The sequence below is a fragment of the Scomber scombrus genome, chromosome 16 (genome assembly GCF_963691925.1).
Source record: "Scomber scombrus chromosome 16, fScoSco1.1, whole genome shotgun sequence".
NCBI lineage: Eukaryota > Metazoa > Chordata > Actinopteri > Scombriformes > Scombridae > Scomber > Scomber scombrus.
In genome coordinates, this window is record NC_084985.1 from 25,726,895 (window position 1) to 25,743,908 (window position 17,014).

Below are 17,014 nucleotides of genomic sequence, written 5' to 3' on the forward strand. Positions count from 1 at the left end.
GAGACACTAAACTGCCAAATCATGACTATGAATTACTTTTAGCCATTTCCTATGACACTAACCTGAGTATCTTGTGTTTTTTTTTTTACTGTTGATTAGACGTCTGGGGACTTGTGATGGACATTTATCACTATTTGATGACAGTTTACAGACAAAACCAGAGGTTCTGGGTAATCTCTCTGTTATTGCAAGGGAACTCAATGATGTGTTGATAGCTGTTTGGCACTCCTGTTAGGTCACTGCTCTGCTGGGTTTTTATCACCAACATAATGGCTCCAGCTCCTCTCAACACACATCCAGTCCCACGTTAAAGGCTTCTGCACAGCTGGGAGTAAACACATCGTTCGACAGAAAGGAACATATTTATGTCAAAGGTCGGCACTGTGAAGATGGTTTGCAGTCGGTCAATCGAGCAAATTTGCGGGTCCAAGTTTACTGATCACAGCTATTCCTTTCAAATACTTTGAGTTAGGTTAGAACTAATAAAGACTGGTGATACTGCACCCTAAGGATTGTATGAGGGAGAAAAAATAAGTGTTGTTTATTCCTTTTATGTCACTAACACACTGTTTCAAAGACCAAGAGCATTTGCGCATCTACCAGACTACCTTGTCAAAATAAAGGGAAAGCAGCAAATTCTTACATTTGAGAAGCAGTAAACAGCAAATATTTGACATTTTTACCAAAAAAAACAAACAAAAATGACCATTGTATTATTATAATAGTTGCAGAATAATTTTCCAGGTCCCGACAGATACTGGATTTTTTTGGGACGATGCCGATACTGATATTAGAAAGGTTTTTGTCAAGAGTATATAAACACTTTTCAAATGTGGTTACCAAATACTTGACTGTGTTGACAGTAATATGCAACAGAGGCATATTTTACAGTTTAAGGATAAACTTCATTTTAATGAAATGACATCAGTTCACTGAAACGGTAAACTTCACAGGTAATTTTAAACTTGAATTAGGAAAATGGATTAAATATACATAAAATGCGGCCTATACATAAAAATAAAAAAAATCGGCACATAACGGACGGCATAAACACAGATACTTACATATATACTGTATATATGTGATGAGCTAATATCAGCCGATAATCGGTCAGACTCTATAATTTTTTATCATCGAGCACTCATTGTAGCTCCAATGCTGAATTTGTTAGCAAACACCAGCTTATTTACACATATAGCAGAGCAACATTAGCATTGTTTTTATTCATTTCACTTAAAGAATGTAAATCGTGACTTTACTCTCCTTTTAGATCTGTTTTGGTCTCCACCATCTAATTGAAAGCTGCTTCATGTTCACCAGCTAGTTGACTAACAGTAACGCTTTGAGCTCTGAAACCAAAACAACGAACCGAAAGACGCTAAAAGGCTGAAACACAGGAAACAACTGTCACATCAACAACAAGTCATTAGATCCATTGTTAATATCTGCTAAATGTCAGTGAAGCATCTGCAATTCAGTGACAACCGGGCATTCTCCATGTGCTGAGGAAGACTGTGTAATACAATCAAAAGCTCTAGCATGCCACTATTATGCCATAACCCCCCCCCCCCTGGGGTCTATAACTCACTGAAACTGAAAGCTTCCACAATGCCTCCTACAAACAGTCTTTAGCAGGCATTTCCTGGGAAAAACATCCTCCAGTTCGGCTCAGAGGAAGCGTGCAGCGTACGCCTGTCTGACAGCGCGGAATAAATCCAGCGGTGACTTCTTATCACCAGAGACGGCCACAACATAAAAAATAAGGACCTTGAGGGCTACCGCTTTTATAGGAAGTTTGGCAGGCGTGAGGTTTAGATGCTCTACACTCATAGTTCTTGTCAGTGGATGCACATGAGCCAAAAATGTTGTTTTCCAATATAAGGAAATAAAAAAAATAATAATAAAAGTACACTAAGATGACTTATTTGCGGAGGATGCAGAATGTGATAGTTTAGTGCAGGCGGTGTCTCGAGGGATTATCAAACGCAATGAGCTGCGGAGCATTAGAGGAAGCCAGTGTTTGGTTAAAGAGGCCGTGTGTGCGTGTGTGTGAGGAAGTTATGGCGTAATCGGCGTAATCAGCGTTACCCCCCCACACACACACACACACACACACACTACTGTAGATCCTCGTTCAACACGCCTCTGTCTCTCTCTCTAACAGCTCCCCAGCTCCAGCTCCTTCAAAAATGTGCCACCTCAGGAAAATAAAAAAATAAAAAAATACAGCAGATAAAATGACACAGCATGCACTCATGCTGAAAATGAATCCGTAACCGTGGAGATTGTATTACAGGCTTCTTTGCAAATATATGTCTTTTTTTTTTCTCCTCCCCGCCCCCCGAGTGAATCGTGTTCAGTCATTCCTCCCCCACTGAGGGGAGTTTAAAGGCAAATCCCCCCGTGGATACTTTACTCTATTACTCTACTCGGTGATGTATCATCAAGCTGTGATGCACAATCCATTCCAGGAGTTTCTTTGTGATAGAGTGTTGACTTGTTTGTGCTGTAGTCTCTGCAGCTGACCTCAGACACCCCCCCCCCCCCCCCCCCAACAGGAGAAAATAGCCATTTTTTTATTTAGGTGCTTGAGACGACGTGTATTTCAAACCATGGCCTCACCACACCCTCAGCAGCCTTTAATAGCCCGTGGCCTCGATTTGAACACAAGCTAAGCAAAATATAGTAAATGCATGTGACGTACAGTACAACATGATAAGAAGTTAAGAGAGCAAACTCTTGAAGGGTTTGTCATGTTAATGTTTAAATAAAAACCTATGGCAGAGGTTTTATAGTTGGGGGAGGCTCAGAGATCACATAGAATAGCCTAAATATGTATGATTTGGTTAAAGAGATAGTTCAGAGATACAGTAGTTTTGGGGGAATTTTAACTGTTTTTCTAACTTTCCCAGAGTCAGAAACTAATAAAAAGCCTTCACACAGACTTTTTCATGTATATGGTGTAGTGTGAAGTTATGTCAAACAGCAATATCACACTATCCTGGCTCAATTGTTGAGTGTCTATGAGATCAAATAACATAATCATGATCCCATAGGCATCCAGGAATTGAGCCAAGTAAAATATTCATATTCAATACCATCATGTCTGTAGCTGCTGCTATGACTATAAAGCCTTAAGGCGCAGTCAGAGCAGAAACATAAACGTAACTGCGTCCTTAGCATAAACTTTCGCTTCAACTTTAATGCCAAATTTGTTGTACTGATGAATAAGGAACTCTGTGGACAGTGGCACGGCTTACAGACAGGTAAGAGACAGAGATGTCTAGTATGGACAGCTAGCAGGCCGCCTGGCTCAGGAAGTCAATTGGAAACAATAAAACAAAGGGAGTGGACAAGGAAACAATTAAAAAAAACGTTCTAAATACAGAGTACACCAAGTTGTAACTCGTGTTCTTGTGAGTTTAACATTGGCAAATTGAGTTCAGCAGTCCAAACTTGAAAGAGCGGAGGACATAAAATATTCATTCTGTTTATTGGTGGCTTAATATCTACATGTAAGGAGCCAAAAGAGCCAATATCTGTAAGGTCCAATAAAAACATGGACCTTAATTTTCACCTTCACCCAAACCAATTTTGTGGCAATTAATAGATTTTGATTATATAAAATATATTATATTTTGATATGTTCAAACACTATGGAGACATCAGTGTCTTTGATTAATAACCAAAGAGATAACTGAGCTCAAACTCTTGTCATCAGGACAATCATTGAACTTGACTGGCTGCTTGTCTCCACAGCTGGCCTCATAGCTGCTAGGATTTTAGACCAGGTTTATCTGTCAGCAGGACATCACATCTTCAAAACTGATGGCAGTAATGAGTATTCATTAAATAAAATCAGTCACATGTTTAAAGTGTTGATGGTTCATTTCTGACCTAAAAGTTTCTCTAAGTGGTCCACCTCTGTGTCTGAAATCACTCATTCATCATTCACTCATTCACTACACTCTGTATAGTCGACACTTGTCTTATCACTTGTTTTATTGTATATAGTGAGCAAAAAAATTGAGATTTTCTATAAAAAAGAGAAGAATTGTTAACAGAAAGTAGAGTACATGTCACAACTTGTTTTGTTAGTGTTGATTTAAAGCCCCGTTTCCACCAAAAAGTTCTTGGTACTTTGCTCCCAGGGGGACTAAACTTGGAACTTTAAGCCCCTGTTGTGCATCCTGTTTGCATTTCCACTGTATCTGAGGAAGCAGGTAGATCATGCAAATTAGACCCATGAGGAATTTAAAAATGATTGCAGCGTTTAGAGAAACAGAGGATCCTCAGACACACTTCCTCATGTGTTTGAGGATGTGTTCTCAGACATGAGGAAAGACAGATTTGTCCTGCTGTTCTTTGTAGTCGCCGCTGCATGAGTTGGATGTATTGAATGCATGAAAAGGAGAACTGCAGAGACGGAATATGAAGCTGAAACTAAGAGGGGTCTGTGTCCACATTAAAACATCCGCTGAATGCTTGAAGCTTATTTATTCGTGCTTTCAGAAACAATCAGAAAACATTTTATTTCTCTCATTCACTGCTTTGTTGTCGCTACAGCAGCTCCCTCTCCTCACTCAACTACCAACGTGCTGTCTCTTTCTCTCCCAGCTCATTCGCACTATCTCTTTTTTTCTCTTACTCTTTTTTAAAATGAGTTGGGAAGCTGACAACAAAGTCTTACTTTACTATTAACAACGACAAACAAAGAGAAATTTCCTCCCTTTGTTCGAAACAGATCCTAAATCAATACGAGAGCGCCTAATTGTTTTATGGTTTTATGAATGAAGCTAACACCTAAGTTGAAGCAGCTGAGCTGTGTGTGTTTGACCAATCAGTAACGGTCATCCCTGCAAACCTTGCCCCCAAAGTTCCTGTACTTTTGGAAAGTACCACCCCCCAAAGCAGGGATTGAAACTATGGACCCTGATCCTTTTAGTAGAAACACAGGTAGAGGAACTGAATTCTCCAAAAGGTTCTTAGTACCTGAGGAAAGTTCCTGCAGTTAAAACACATTACATGGAGCAAAGTTTCACTCAGAATTCAAACACCCAAATAAGAATCTAGTAAATATGGAGTGGATTTGGACATTTTTTGGCAAAGCCTAGGTCAATACATTTGTAGAATATCACAGAATTTGAGTTTAGAATATTCCAAACGTTCCACATATTTAGTGCTTTTTGTGGTAGTCCACTAAACTGCATCAGAAAAAGAGAATATTCAACCTTCTAGAAATATCACACAAAGAAAGAAGAGAAGTTTAGGTCATGAAAGCACAATTACTTCCAGTCTAAGGAAAGTCATGGAAAAAGCTGTTCAGTACTGTAGAGAGATCAAGACCTCGTGGGAAAAAAACCCTTGTGCGAAACATTTTCGAGTCGCTCCATTTGACAAAAGCAGGAATGTAAATGTAAATGAGGCAGAGGTGCTCTTTCTCCACACGAGAGGGAATAACTGCAGCGTTCATAGCTGAGTGACTGAGTGTAAAATATAACACCTGGCTGCTGGATCCTTTTAGGCAAATCACTGACACAGTTATGTCATGAATACTTAACCAGGGAGGAAATTTGACCCTTCTACGGTCTATTCATTAAACCTTTTTTTTTTTTTTTAATGTGCCCTTTGAGGGAAATGCTCCCAACAGCTTTCTGAAATCATGAAGGGTGAGATCAGAAGCCAAATGAATTTCCTCAGATATGTCAGATATGATTCCTTCATCCGACGCGGCCTTATGACATCAATATCAATTTATGCGCGCCGTTAAAAAAAAAAGGCAAATATTCCTCCGTGCGTCTCCGTGTTGATCTTGCGTGACGGGACTTATTCCTATTTTCGGTCGCGGCGCTCGCGAGCTCATTAGAAAATCAATGAGGTATTCAGTGTGTACACTTACAGATTGATTTTTTACAGGCTGGATTTATATAACTGTCTGTGTCTCGTGCACGTGTGTGTGATTGTAACTCAGATCTTGGTCTCGTTTCAGGATCCAGAAAGAGCTCGCAGAGATAACCTTGGACCCGCCGCCAAATTGCAGGTAGGAGCCTGTTGATTGTGTTTTTTTTTATAGGGCTATCTGACACCTGAGGCACTTTTATGTTTGTGTGTGTGTGTGTGTGTGTGTGTGTGTGTGTGTGTGTGTGTGTGTGTGTGGATTGCGTCAGCTCGGTGAGTCACATGAATTGGTGGATTATTGTGCTGCTCCAGCTGAAACGTCATGAACGGACCTCGTAAGCAGTCTGAGGCATGAATCAGACTCACGGGCAAAGACGGAGAGTAAATAAATAAACATCTGTGCAATTGAGCTGATTGGCAGTGTTTACCATTAGGATCACCGTAGCAACACTGTCATGTTTGCTCACGCTCCCTTAGGGTGGGAAAGGCACTCTCGCTCTCTCGCTCTCTCGCTCTCTCTCTCTCTCTCTCTCTCTCTCTCTCTCTCTCTCTCTCTCTCTCTCTCTCTCTCTCTCTCTCTCTCTCTCTCTCTCTCTCTCTCACCGCAGCTCAAACTGGTTCGCATGGTTTATTTTCCTCCAGAGGTGAAAGGTAGGCAGAAGGTGCCAATCAAGATCGGCGTTAAGAGCTTTTCATTGTGTGGCGGTTTTGTCGAGTCAGCATTCTTCTCAGCAGCGTCAGAGGGCGAGGGGAAGGTGGAGGTGCGGCCTGAAGTCACTGAAGTCCAGGCATTTCCTGTAGGGCTGAAAAAGTCAGTGATGCGAGGACGCTCGCAGGGCCGTGGGCTGAGTTTAGACACTGCAGATAGTTGTAAAAGCAGGTATACACGTCTGACTTCTTCCCTTTTCCCATGGCTGACCTAAACTCAAGAGTGTCTACCAACAACTTCTGCAGATGTGGTACCAGTGCTGTCTATAAACCTCACTCAGTGAAATTTATTAGGATACTTCTCATGTTTTAGTTTAGTTTAGCTCAGTGTGCGACTCAAATGCACATGTAAATAAATAAAGTTAATCATCATACGTCCTTGTTTTCTTTATCTCCTTTAGAAACGGTGGCTGAAAAGGTGTAGGCTGAAGCATTAGCTTATAACACCAACGCTTTTTACATTCATCTTTTAAATAGACTCCTACTTACATAACAGTACAAAACATTTATAATAATATTTACATAATGCTCATATAATAATAAAATTAAAATATACACATATACATATTTCCTCATATATATATGCTTATATATCCCCAAAAGTAACAAGGTTCATATACATAACGAAATCCATATTTTAACCACTTTAATTTTGACTAATCCAAATGGACACAAAAAAACCTCATTGACCCATATACCATAATATTAATACCTTATATTTAAATCTGTGTAGTGTGTTACACATTTTCAAGTATATTCCACAATTGTTCTCCTTTAACTGATATACATTTTTGCTTTGCTAAGTTAACATGAGGTTGTGACAGCCAAACCACATAGTGGAACAGACTGGCTTTAATTAATTCAATCTATCAATCCACTGACCCTGAGACACATGACTGTCGTGCGTCTCACGGAGTCCGCCTGTGTTTTTTTTCTTCTTTTTCTTTTTGAGTCTATTTCTGTCGCGTTTAGTGAAGCGCAATCTGAGCAGGCAGCTGTTGAAATCACACAAATATGTGTTTAAATCATACAAATATCCGGCTGTATATATATGTGCTTTGAACTTATTAAGCGTATCTATATTGACGATCAAAGCTCGCAGTCTTGTCTGTGAGCTGCATGTTTGACTACGGGCCCATTCCTCTCTCTGCCTGCTACACTCGGGAAATAAAATCACTGGATCAGTAAATACAGACGCTGTTGATTTCTTCCTGTAAAAGCCGACATGAAGATTATTTAGCTTCTGTACATTTCTGCTGTCAGTCAGCTGTTGGTGACAGACGGCCGCTGCTGTGGACAGAGATGTTGACCTGACCTGAATGTGAATTTCCAGTTAGACATCATTCCTTTCAGACTTTCAGTGCATATCTTTGTTATACTGTTCTAGTCCATTTCTAAGATTGCTTTGTTCTAATGCATCCACATCCATCACATTTTTTACATATCCTGACCTAATAGCAGCACAAGATCACCTTCAGCTTGTCTAGCACACAGTCCCTTCTGTCGGATCAATGAGACATCTGAGACAAAAGGTGTCCTCCAGCTTAATTACATGCTTCTGCAAACTGATTGTATCATATCTGCTAAACCGACATTACAACACTCCTCTGCAGTGCATTTTGACACCAGTTGCTAACTATTCATCACTAATGAGCTGTAACTTGCTCCTTGCTTTCGAGCTTTGTTTCTTTCCAACGAGTGCAGAAAATGTACTACACACAGTCAGTTTTTGGTGAGGCTGATGAACCCCCGAGTGGTGCTGTCGGTACTATCGGTTTCCAATAAAGGCCTTCCACTGCCTTCACATTAAAATGCACTTACTGTTGAGAAACATGAAGGATGTGATGAGTATCAGTAGAAGCTTAATGCATCAAACCAGTCCAGCTTTTCCCTCCTCCTGATACCAACTCTTATACCTCGACTCAGGGTTTAAATCTGTCAACCTCACTATGTGGAACTTTTTCGTGTGAAGCCAAGTCTACTGTAGCACTAAAAACTGAGGCAGGAACACTGGCAAAGAAAATGACTTCCATTAATTACTACTGCTAATAACCTTAAACCTTAAACCTCTAACCCTAACCCTGACCCTAGACACTAAATCCACTTAATAAGGTCACTGTTGGTGCCAATACTGATCCGACAAACCAGATCGCTGCATCCTGAATACGCTTTTTCGGTGCTAGAACATTCTCTGACCACATGTTGCCTACATACAAATGATCCCAAAGGGTTCCACACAGTGACATACACAGATTTTAAATGTTTGGAAAAAGAGAGCTCAGGTATTGGATTGGTGTTGGTTTTAATGGGGATTTAACGGCTCACCTGAAGACCTGAGGTTTCTGCTCTGCCATGCCTCTATACCAGTGTGATTTAACCACGTGAACAATAGTTCCACCTGGACAGCGTACAACAGAACAGCTGACAGCAGCCATCCATCCAAAGCAGTAAGAACAAACCTCTGGAGAACATCTGCATCCATTGTTTGATTGGAACATGAACTCTGAAGTCGTGTTAGTGATTTTTCTCGTGTTGCCGCCGCCGCTGTTGTAACTTTTAACAAATGCTTCGTGTTCAGGACTTCATGTCAAGTAAAGGTGACATTTTGAAAGGTGTTAAAGCAACTTCTGCGTTCAAAGGTTTGTTTCTGCAGACAGCCACATCTCTACAACTACTCCACCAGGTCGCTTGTAGAAGGTGAGATACAGTAGGTGAAAATAAGCTCTCTTTATAAAGGGACTATCCATCAGAGTCTCGGTTTGTTTTGTCGGCTCTCTCCGATCTCAAACACAAGGCTAAGCACAACCATTATGTTTCCTGACAATAGGCCAAACAGCAAGGGGAAAAAAGACACCGGCAGACATTTGTATTAAATATTACATTTTTTGTGTAAGGGAGGCTTCCTTGAACAGAACGTCCACGCTGACAAATGGACTCAACCCGGCTGCAGCCCTCAATCATAAGTGAAAAATTAGACCTCGAGTGTAGTTCAGCGGCAGGTAGAGATACGAGCCGGGCGCTACTTGAAATGTAGATTCCTGTATTCATACGCCCCTTGGGGTATCTGCCTCACTCTAACAGCCCCCCTCCTCCCCTCCCCATTCCTTCCCCACCTCCCACAAGGCTGTCACAATCCCCGCCGTTTGATTTAGCCTACACCTTTTCACCACGACAATCCCGATTCAGGCTGTCCTTTTGTGCCGTAAGCGAAGCACAATCGCACATTGTGAGCGTTTAAAAAAAAAAAAACCTCAGTCGGGATGAATCCCGTACCTCGGCTCGCACCGTTTGTCCGTTTGAACAAAAGGCTTCCACGTCCCCGCAGCCCTTTCTTCACCTGCTAATTGATCTGACAGTGTTAAATAGGCTGCGTTCCCCTGAAAGACATCAGATGTGTAGGGGTTATGAACGGACGCTGTGATGCAGCTCATTACCCTACAGGCTCCCGCTCCTCTTTTTTTTTTCTTTTTTTTTTTTTTTCTTCCTCTAGCCAGAATAAAAGCACAGCTCATGATCACAGCCACTCCTACAAACATCCTCTCTCTTGCTGGCTCATTTTCTGCATTCCCCTTCTGCAATAGAGGGAACGGTGCTGTACTGTAATCCCTCCGGGGGAACGAACAGAAAAACACCTTTAACTTTTAGAAAGGCGGCGTGCCTCGTTTTTTTAGATGTCATTTGGCTCCGTTTAAAAGGACTTGTTGTGGGTTTTTTTTTTTTGGAGGGATATGAGGAAATATTTTTCCATCATTCTTTTTAATCATCTTTGTCACACTGCCAGAGAGTAATTAATTGAATGTGACAAGCGCTCTGGAAGGGTATGTAAATAGCCCCCACACCAGACACATTATATTAGCCCTGCGCTTGCTCGGCCTTTCTGCCTGCCTCTGTGTGTGTGTGTGTGTGTGTGCGTGTGTGTGTGTGTGTGTGTGTGTGTGAGTGTTTTCCATAATTACCATATCCTTTCATGATCATCCTGGCAGCGTTTTGATAAGAATCCCCCATCGGCTGAGGGGGAAACAATGTGTGGATTCCTAGGGGGAATTGGCCATGCTTTCTCTCTCTCTCTCTCTCTCTCTCTCTCTCTCTCTCTCTCTCTCTCTCTCTCTCTCTCTCTCTCTCTCTCTCTCTCTCTGTCTCTCTCTCCTTCTTAATCCCAGTAAGACGTGTGAGTTCCAGAGGAAGTACTCCTCAGCGGATATCAGCGAAGATCTTAAGAAATGAAAGCAATAAGGCAGAAGAAAGTATCGGCGCAGAATGGCTCTAAATGAGAGAAATGTGAATTCATCCGTGACTATCAGGCCGGAGATATGATTGACTCAAAACACAATTCAAGCTTTCACCGAGAGCCGGTTTCACTTTCTCAAAAGGGGAGATAATAGACGCTGAGCTGAGCTTTTACTGTGACCAAATACTGCATTTCCATTTAGCTGTCAATGGGAATTATGTTTATGTCATTTAAGTTAATGCGAATGATTTGCTTTGTTCAGTTTCACTTGTCCCCATCAACAGGTGATGAATATTGAGAAATGCACTCAGAAGGATTACAGCACAGGGGTGACTGACACGCTGACAGCCGTATTTAATTAAATAACTGATCTCAGCCCAGCAGCATCATTCACCTTCAGTATCTGAAGCTCTTAGAGACGAAAAGGTGTCACAATGATCTAAATGCTCTTTCAGGTTTCAGATTTTTCCTCCTTGATGATAATAACATTGCGGGTTATCGTCGGGGCTCCACAATGAATTGTATTGAAATGCGACTAGGGATTATTTTAATTATCTGTTGATGTGCAATATTTGTGCTTTAATTGATTAATCCACAATTAATCAGTCCATGGTGATGTCTTCAGCTCTCTTCCAAAAGATATTCAATTTACTGTCATTTAAGACTAAGGAAAGCAGCACATTATCATGTGTATAAAGCTGCAGCACATTTACTTGAGAATTCTTGCTTGAAAATTGACTCACTTGATTGTCAAGATAGTTGGTGATTCATTTTCTCCCTAATTAGTTAATTGACCAGTTGTTAAAATTGCAATTGATCATTTTTTCTCAAAGCAGTTGAGTACTGCACAGCATCAAATTGATCCTGATTTTTTTCAGCCACCCTGCCTCAGTGAATAAAGCGCAGTGTTCTGCAGAAGAGACGAAGCTCCCACCGGTCTGCACCTCACAGTGTTGAAAATTACAACATTTAAATCTAGCGATCTGTGCATGCACCCGCTTGTTGTGCTAAACGGCATCACTTCTTCCTCTCTGGTGACCTTTACAGGGTCTCCCACAGTGTTTTATGGCCTAAAACACACACCGTCATAAATATTAAATACACTTCTATGAGCTCAAACATTAACCTTCAAGGAAAGTGTGCGGATGTGTTTAGGCCATTATCTAAATTGATATTTAGATAATGACAGCCAGGTGTGGTGTTTTTAACAGGGGCCAAACAGCAGGCTTTTGCACTTAGGGCCCTTCATATGGTTAACCCAACCATGACCACCTACTGCATTATTTATTGCCACCATGCAGTCAGTACAAACATATAGAAGCAACAAGCAAATCAAACATCAGTTTAACATTAGCATGAGTCGCTGAGAAAGTTCTTTTCTTGCAAAATATGAACATTAATCACTAAAAATATGTAATCACACTCCAGTGAGCTGTGAAGATGAGGAAATACAATTCTCACCTAAAGTCCCTGACAGCTGCTATATTTAAATTGAACCATTTTCATGTGAGATCTTTAAAATCACATCTGGGTAGTGCAGCACATGGTTTTCCCTGGTCCGGGTCCTGGTCCTGGTCCTGGTCCTGGTCCTGGTCCTGGTCCGGCCAGCTGGACTGTGAAAAGTAGTCTGAGTCAAGGATTCCACATAAAAGCTTTTTCTTTTTTTCTTTTTTAAATTTCGGGATCAAGCCCATGACAGACTTTTGAGTCGGTAAAAGGAAGAAAAGATGTTTTATTGGCAGCGTTTCTCGCAATGACTCCTCTCATACATCTGTCTCGTAACTCTGTGTTTTTAAGAGGTATCAGCAGCTGTTACAGTTACAGTGCGACGACTGTAAAATACATGCGTATCAAAGTCAGAAATAGGAGTTCTATATCTATATTTACATCTATATCTTCAGGGGTTTCTAGTCCCCTTAAGTGTCTGATGTGACCACGAGGCAGGAGTTTAAAGATGTCAGTAAAATGTACGTGAAGAAAATTCCCCACAGCTGTCTCACAGTGATTGACAGAAGGGAAATTAGTGCTTCTGTATGTTGCTTGTCAGCTCTTTACCAGCCACAGTAAAGCAATATAAATGGAGCTTTTACTACACAGATGATAAATCTACAAGCCAACAAAATGTACATGTCAGAAGCAAAGGAGAAAACATTTTATACACAGACTCTGAGACATCTTCTAACAAACAGCATTTTAAATGATTTTTTAAAATGGGAACCTTATGGATTATGCAGCGCCGTGAGCCGAGTCTTTTCAAAAAACATGTTGTTTAGAAGGTGCGCGAAACATGTGCTCCTCAAGCAGATAGAAACCTTAAGCTGCGTTCAGACCAAAAGCGTCTGACGCGAATTGAGCAGCAAGTCCACATAGAAAATGAATGTAAATAGCGCGATCACACGCGATTTTATATCAGGCGGCGCGAATGAAGCGTCTGAAGCGAATGAATGAATGAATGAATGAATCAAGCGTCTGAAGCGGCCCGAATAAAGTTGGAAAATTTGAACTTTTCAGGCGGCATCGCACCGCGACATCCAATCAGCGGCGAGTTTCTCCCGACATCACAAGCGCGAATGAAGCGATGATCCAAAAATGTATATTTATGATCAAGCGGCGCGATAGAAGCGATTCAAGCGATTTTTTCGCGTCAGACGCTTTTGGTCTGAACGCAGCTTTACAGTGCAGACAGCTTTGATCAGAGGCGACGCTGTCCTCGCCGTCCTCTCCGTCATCGGTATGTCTGCAGGACAGCTGAGGCAAAGTGCAGCCTTCAGCTTTATTACACGCTCCTGTATCTCCACGTCTCCATATTCTTCACGCTCAAACCAAACACCATCTGCCGCAATGTAGTTCAATATTTAGGTGTACATCGGCTTTGTTAAAAAGGTCTTTCCTCAGTGCTATTGTCCAACTGAAACAATTACTTTATTAATTGATTAGTAGATTGATAGAAAATTGATCTGCGTTGTTACACACTCTATTACGTCACTATTTTCTATCATTTTACAGGTAAAATTACTAATTGATCATCAGATTAATTGCTAATGAAAATAATGAAACAATTTCCGACGAAAAGTGCACAAAATGTTCAAAACAACTGTTCGAAAAACTTTAATCCAGACACAAATGTGTTATCCCCCACATTGAAATTTCTTCCAGAGACAGATGCTATTATCACCACCTCTGGTTTCACAGTCAGGTCCCACCTCTGCTTTCACATTAACATGCCGTTACAGTGACGCACATGAAGGATGTGATTTATAGGACCAGCACATGCTTTACCCATCGACATCAGCTCAACGCAGCACAGGAACAGAGCTGAACAGAACACTGCATTTAATGTAGATCAGTCACATACCCCGTCTGCTTAAAAAAGGTCAATCTCTACTAACCCATCAGTGGATCCACCATTTCATGTACGTTAATGTTGAACCGTTGAGGGGAACGATACATTCTGTTAATGATGTTCTGTTTGAAGATTCATTTCTGAAGCAGCCCACCTTTGTTTAATTGGACAACATCCACCAGCATCATTAAAATGGACTACACTTGCATGATGTCTTATCATGCTGGGATTCTTTGAGTTTTTAGTTGTCTTTACAAGATCCTCTTAATATCAGAATCTGAAGGACATTCAGGATAAGAGGAAACTGCAGAATGCCTGAGAGACCCTGTAGTTTTTTTCTAATCTGGCTCCATAATTTAATGAGAAAATAACGCTTCTTTTTTTTAATCAGGGACATTTTCAGACAGCTGTCCAACCAATGTTATGTGAAATAGCCAGAGCAGAGTCGATTAATTGATCAGTCATTTAACAGAAAATGAATCTCTAAGCTATCCCAGGTTGTCATTTCAGTCGTATGTCAAGAAAAAATGGCAAAGATCCAATGGTTCCAGGCTCCAAAATGTGAGGCCTTGCTGCTTCTTCACCTTCCATGATAGTAAATTGTATATGTGACTGTTTTGGGACTGTTGGTTGGATAAAACAAGACATTGAAAGATGTCACCTTGGAGTCTTGGGAAACCGTGATGGACAGTTCTCACATTGGGAAGAATCAATAATGAAAATAAATGCAGCCCGAGTAGTTGACTGGTTGTCAGATACTCTACAGAACTGCAGCTTCTTTCCCGTGGCAGAGTCGCTTTCCTCTGGCATGATCGGATGAGGTTGAAGCGTATGTGTGTGTAAAGTGGTCTGGCCTGTAGTTGAGGTCTGCATTACAGCCCTGCAGCATCTCAGCCAGCTACTGTAGCTGTAGCTGCGGTCTCGTCAGATAAATGGGAGGAGGTCCAGTTTGTTATTAGGAAACATCCCGCAGTGAAACAGCCGGCGTGTGGGTGCACCAGCTGTTCAGCCAACGACTCGCTGCTCTGACAAAAAGCCGCATTTGTTCATACAAGAACAGAGACGGAGGGGAGGGTGGGACGATACAGCAAAATGATTACGACAACGGCTAAAAGGAGTCTTACTATTAACTAACAGCTGTATGAAAAAACAGCATGTGTTAGGTTATGCAGGATTCAACACTACACTAGACTGTGTAGTGTTGTGGTTTGCTGCTGAGAAATGAGTGGTTATTTACCATGTAAATTGACTGGTAATGGGGGAGGATGATGATGATGATGATAATAAATAATAGGTTGTTTCATGATAACAGCCTGACATAATGAAAGAAGATTGCTTTATTGCTCTACCTCGCCGCCATGGTTCTTTGTCAGCGTATACTACTTAAAAATATCCATGACAGCGCCGTCCTATCAGAGATGTCCTTTTCATTTGAGCTCAAGGTTCAAGCTCTAGAGACAGCATCGCTGTTATCGTCAAGGACTCTCAACCCCACTCGTGTGTAATGTTAGAAAGCAGTAGAGAGTCACACTGTGGTTAGTTGTTACAGTTGACTTCGAAACCACACAGTTGATCACTCAAGAGCCTACTGTCAAAGCAAAAAAGAGGCTGTTGACAAGGACTCTTGTATATTTCTAAAGAAAAATTCAATACAGCTTTAGGTAGGTGGACAAAAGTACCATTCTATTTTTTTTTTTTTTACTCTTTTGGTGTTTTTTTGATGAACGTCAATCTCAAGGCTTCAGCATGGAAGCAGATGAAGAAATGGCTTAAGGAGATGAGGAAATATGATTTTAGGGGGGTTTTTTTGTCTTTATTTGGACAGTTAGTGGTAGAGAGGCCGATAGGAAACAAGGGGAGAGTGACATGCAACAAAGGTCCCTTGCCGGGCTCAAACCAGGGGTGTTGCAGGTATATGACATGTGCTGTAACCACTCGACTATGAAGGCACTCCAGAAATATGATTTTAGAGAAATGAGTCGTCCCTAGCTGCTCCTCGCTCCACAGAGCCGAAAATAAGAGACTCTGGACAGCCGTCACAGAGGTGGTTCGCATCGAGGAGCTAAGAACCATCAGTTAAGAGACTTGAGATGTACCCCATATCGTGATTCCAGCTTTCTCTCAAAAGTTTGTGCTTATCCCTTTTCCTGTTTCAACATTACCATCCACCCTCCCGTGCTTAAATCAGGCTCCATAAAGAAATGCTTTTCCCAGTTTACTGTGGCAGAAGTTGACTGGTTTGCTCAGAGCTATCAACGCCATCCAACACCTTTTTAAGAACTGAATCCCTAAAGCTCGGCTCCAAAATCTGGTGCCAAGACTGAAACGAGAAGACTGGACTGAGGCTGTTTAATAGCAGCAGATCAATACCCATGTTGCTGGATATACATTTGGCCACAGACTTACTTAGACCTTTTTGTATACCGACTAAATTGGCTCCCGGAAGGCAATAAGGCCGTCTGAGACAGCCTGCTCTGTTCTGAAGGACTAATTAAAAATTTCCAATACTGCTGTTATACTTAAACCTTCAGTTAATAACTTGTAACAGTCTCATTTGAGCCTGTTAATGAGGTAATAATTCATTGCTCAGTGTTCCACCTGATGTAAACACATAGAACTGTACATAACACAGTCAATGATTTATTTAGTTGGATACTGAAATAATGGTCAGGGTATATAGATGATTAGGTTTTAATGATTATGTTAATCGTGTTGTTGTCACTTCTATAAATGCCCACAATACCTGCCTCTATGTCTGGATGATGACGATCTCCGTAGAGTCCAAATAGATCCAAATCCACCGTCTTGTCCGTGCATCCAAATCCTTTCAAATCCCT

The 17,014-nt window shown here is 41.3% G+C and overlaps 1 protein-coding gene across 1 annotated transcript in view; it reads left to right on the forward strand.

Moving 5' to 3' along the window:
* LOC133996962 (ubiquitin-conjugating enzyme E2 E2-like) overlaps positions 1-17,014 on the forward strand; it is a 71,885-nt gene that overhangs the window by 5,647 nt on the left and 49,224 nt on the right. Inside the window, exon 3 of the mRNA XM_062436483.1 lies at positions 5,990-6,040. Coding sequence (XP_062292467.1) covers positions 5,990-6,040 — 51 coding nt within the window. The remainder of the gene's footprint in view (positions 1-5,989; positions 6,041-17,014) is intronic.